General features: G+C 36.8%; 1 protein-coding gene across 1 annotated transcript in view; it reads left to right on the top strand.

Moving 5' to 3' along the window:
* Positions 1-4,729, top strand: part of IREB2 (iron responsive element binding protein 2) — a 45,166-nt gene extending 40,437 nt beyond the window's left edge. The window contains exons 21-22 of the mRNA XM_004387466.2: positions 1,907-2,092; positions 4,111-4,729. Of these exons, the coding sequence (XP_004387523.1) occupies positions 1,907-2,092; positions 4,111-4,221 (297 nt within the window). The 3' untranslated portion in view covers positions 4,222-4,729. The remainder of the gene's footprint in view (positions 1-1,906; positions 2,093-4,110) is intronic.

The following is a 4,729-nucleotide window of genomic DNA, read 5'->3' as shown; positions in this document are numbered from 1 at the left end:
GTACGTATATATATATGGCTTTCCGATATAGCTGGTGATCCTTGGCTGACCATTCAGTTAGACATTAAAAAACTGATCATAAGTTGTAGGTGTAGACTGGGTTTGTCAGTTAGTGGACCTCACTGTAAATAATTGGGTGATAAGCTACCTTTTTCATTCAGAGAACCCTAAATGTCAGTATTTGTGTTTTCTCTGAAGCCATTCAATTTATGCACAGAAGGAGACTCCAGTCTCCTGCTAGTGGGGTGAGTAATATATGCTGGCATCTTAAATGCCAGGTCATAATGAGAATCTCCCCATTCAGGATACAGGCTTCAGATTAATCCCCCACTTTAAATCATATCCCTTTGCCCTGTGTTTCTCAGTCTAGACCATGCATTCTCAAAGGCAGTGATAGAACTCCCAAGGGGTGAAAATTGGTTGAGTTGTTAAAAAAAAAAAATTCTTTTTTTTATATGTGTAAAGCATAAGTACACATAAAGTACATAAACAGACAAGGTATATTTATGGTATTAAAATTGTGGGGTCATGATGAGGAGGAAAATGTCTAAAAAAGACTCCTTCTAAAAACCAGACCCAACCCACTGCCTTGGAGTCGATTCCACCTCATAGTGACCCCATAGGGTTTCCAAGGCTGTAAATTTCTATGGAAGCAGACTGCCGTTTCTTTCTCTTGTGGAGCTGCTGGTGGTTTTGAACCGCCAAGCGTTTGGTTACCCAGTCAATCACTTTAACCACTGCACTACCAGGGCTCAAAAAAGGCTCCTTAGGGCGTCTGTAATGAAAAAAAGGTTGAGAAACACTAATCTAGAGCCTTCTTAATTAATTTTCTCCCAAGAGTAAACCTCCAGTATTCAGTATTCAGGAGTAGGAGGTACCTGGGTGTAGAAGTTTGTGCTCTACTACTAACCTAAAGGTTGGCAGTTTGAGTCCATACAACAGTACTGTAGAAGAACGGCCTGGTGATGTTTTCATTAAGATTACAGCCAAGAAGACCCTATGAAACAGTTGTACTCTGTAACACGTGGGGGCTTCATGAGTCAGAATCAACTCAACAGCAATGGGTTTGGTTTTTTGTGTTTTTGGTAATTCAGGAGTAGGGATTGAACTGGAGATGTTATCACCTTATTTTTATAGACTTCTAACCAGTACCCACAATGTTCTGAGAATTTCATACCTCTGAATCTCAAGCCTTTTCTGGGTTCTGTGTTGCAAATTGACTCAGACTTTACTGCTAACACTCTGTAATTTTAATTTACCGCTTTGTAGCTTCAACATTGTCCCCGCTAAGTCAGTTACTCTCTCTCTATCTTCTAAGTATTTATAGAATTCTCTCGTCTTATTCCCTTTGTCCCTGTGGGTTTATACCTCCTTTTTCCTTTTATTTTAGTGGCATTTTAGGAGGAAGTGCTGATGAGCACGTGTATTAGATCTGCCATGTGTAAACAAATCCTCCTGAGCCATACTTGAGGTCAAAGCAGCCGCCCCAGTTTATGGAGCTCTTTCTGTGTGGTAGGCACTGGCTGTACTCAACCCTGCAGTAGCTGAGGGAAACCAGAGTAACTTAGGGAGCTACTTAAAAATACAGAAAAATAATCTGTAAAGGGCTTCTGTTAGTATAATTGATACCACTAAATTATATACCTGAAAAATGTTGAATTGGCAGATGTGTTACATATATTTTTATAACAATTTAAAAAAATGTAAACAAATTTTTAAAATGGCCTCTAAGTACTTTGATACAACTCTGACCTTCAGTATGGGGTATTAGGTTAAAAGTGTTTTAATCTGAAAGTGTTTAACTTTTTGGCAGAAAGGCCAAAAGTTTTTTTTTCCCCCTTTTAAAATGCTTAATAAAGCAATCTTCATAGATGGTTGGAGGAAACAAAATGCATGTTTGTTACAGGGTGTGAAAGCTGTTTTGGCTGAAAGTTATGAAAAAATTCACAAAGATCATTTGATTGGAATTGGCATAGCTCCACTTCAGTTCCTTCCCGGAGAAAATGCAGATTCCTTGGGCCTTTCTGGCAGAGAAACATTTTCTTTAACATTTCCCGAAGAACTGTCTCCTGGAATTACATTAAATATAAAGGTATTTCTGAAATTCTCAAATGTATGATTGTGTACTGTGGACTCAAATATATGGTTATAAATTGAATAAGAAATACTTATTCTAAATTGCATACTAATATCAACTAATGAACATAAGTTATAGTTTAAGGTGACTGTTTCCTACATACTTAAGCCTGTGTTAATACAATTGATGTTCTCTGAGGAAAAGTAGAAAGAACTAGATGCGTAGTCTAGAAAAAAGACCTGTGGAGAGAGTTGTGAAATCCCAAAAGGTTATGAACCCTGAAAGTTAAGGAAAAGCAGATTGATTTGGTATAAGTTGTTGCACAATGGTATATATTGCCTTGCAAAATAATGTACACACACACTCATTATTTTTAATGGTCGATTAAAGGTTTGTCAGATAATCACTTCATAAAAGGAATCAATTTCTTCAATGGAAAGAAAAAAATTCCATGCTCCTTTGTGTACTATATAGGGACCCTGGTTATGTTCAGGTTAAACTCTCTCAAGGACATGTTTATTAATTCTGTAGCTATGTGATTGGAAAAGCTTTGTTTTTTTCTTTGTAGAAAGGTTTAGCATTCACACATACACACACATTCAGGCACGCATATACATGCAGGTTGTGCTTAATTTCCCTAGCAAAGCTATTTAAGTCCATCTTGATTCTCTCCTGGCATTTTCCAGTGCCATGAGCTTACCTTACCTCCCTTGTGCTTTACATTTTAGCAGCCATCTCCAGTAAGTCCTGAGGGTGTCCCTCTTAAACACTGACTGCACATAAAATTTCCCCAGAATTTATTGTTAAATAAGAAAGAAAAAAGGTTCCTGCATAATGTGCCTAAATCTACTGCTAGAATCAAAGAATTTTAGATTCATTAGATCTGAACGAGATCTTTTAAATCATTTGGTCCAACTACCTCATTCTATAGATAAGTAAACCAGAGAAGAGGGTTACCTAAGGTACATAAGAAGTTAGTAACATAGAATTGAACCACATGTCTCTTGGCATTTGAAGTCATTGTTCTTTATTGCATATCATACTGCTTCCATCAGATAGGGTTTGTTAAGCGCCCATATATGGTACTAGAGTTTCACCTAGATATATAGATACAACCCCTATTTAAAATTTGCACAAAAAAATCTTACTAGTCATCATCAGTTTTAATTACACTTTCCTAAGTAGTGGAGCTGATTGCTGATGATGTGCTGAATGCTGTGGGATTTACAGGGTTAGATGGGTCTCTTGTCAGGGTTAGGAAGTTGTCCTTCTGAGAGGAATTTAGAAACAAGATGTTCTACAAACCAAGTGGGAGGTTTAGAGTAGGTATTCATATCTGTATGACAAGAGATAAGGGTGCATTGAATACAGTTTGAGTTAAGGAGTGATAAGATGCCTTAATGTTGGTTAAGTTTGGAAATATTGAAGCACTGGGCAGTTGCTGACTTAGGACCCCAGATGGCCAAATGACAGTATCCTTGGGAAAGCTTGATTTCCAGTTACATATGTCAACTTCCTTTTCCTTGTTTCCAGCTCTTTCTGTCCTGATCTAATTTTAATTTAGGTATATACACTATTCTAAAGAAAAGGCAGAGTTGAGCATTCAGGGTTAGGGTAGTAAACTTTACAACTAGGAAGAAAAAGAGTAGCAGATATTATATGCGATGAATATCTAATGTAATGCGAATATGAGTAGTGAAGTATAACTTCTCTAATTAATAAATGAAAATATAAGCCCTTTGATTTAGTGTTCTAGGTTGTATAATACCTGTCATGTAGAATATCTGTTTTTCTACTTAACAATGAAGTGCTAGGTCAGGTATCTCAGATGGTTTTTTGTTGTTTTGTTTTGTTTTCCCCCAAGTGAAAGGGTTTCAGGCATTAGGACTATATGAAATTAAGACCAGGAAGGTCGGGCAGACTATCTGGCAAGTATAGTCATTGAGTATGAAGGCAAATGGTCCTAGCCACTAAATAAATAAGTAACTTTGAAGATTTTACCACTGATATGAGGTATTTTTGTTTGTTTAAAGACAAGCACTGGAAAAGTGTTCTGCGCAATTGCTTCCTTTGAAAACAATGTGGAAATAACGTTATACAAACATGGAGGATTATTAAACTTTGTGGCACGAAAATTCTCATAGTATCTACTCACTGTGGAGACCCTTCATAACTGATAAGTGCAAAGCTGTTTGTGCTGGACCCAGGCATCTGTACCGTGGAGCTGCAGACAGTCCCAGTATGCTCACTTATCTCATCCATGGATGTAAATGATTGTGAATCAACGTAGTGACTGAAATGAAATCTTCTTGATTTTAAATAATAAACGAATGGTGCTATTAACATTGCTAAAATCAATGTGTGAAGTGTGTTGTGGAAGAGACCTGTAAGTATTGGGGGGGGGGATATTTTATCAGGCCATTTTGTAAATAAAGGCAAAATTTGAACTTGCTGTTGAAGATTCTTATATGAGTAACTTTCCTGAAGTTGTTTGTTTAGTTTTGCACCTATAAAACTGTGTACTACTGTTTGTTGTTTTAAGAGTAGCAGATTGAAATACAGGAAGTCAGATTAGACTCTAAAATTGTAAAAGTTGGAAACTGATTTATAAGTGGCCTTTCCGGATATATTTCTTTTCAGAATTGAGCTGGA

The sequence above is a fragment of the Trichechus manatus genome, unplaced genomic scaffold (assembly GCF_000243295.1).
Source record: "Trichechus manatus latirostris isolate Lorelei unplaced genomic scaffold, TriManLat1.0 scaffold00186, whole genome shotgun sequence".
NCBI classification, from domain to species: Eukaryota; Metazoa; Chordata; class Mammalia; order Sirenia; family Trichechidae; genus Trichechus; species Trichechus manatus.
This window is presented reverse-complemented; position numbering and strand designations above follow the sequence as displayed.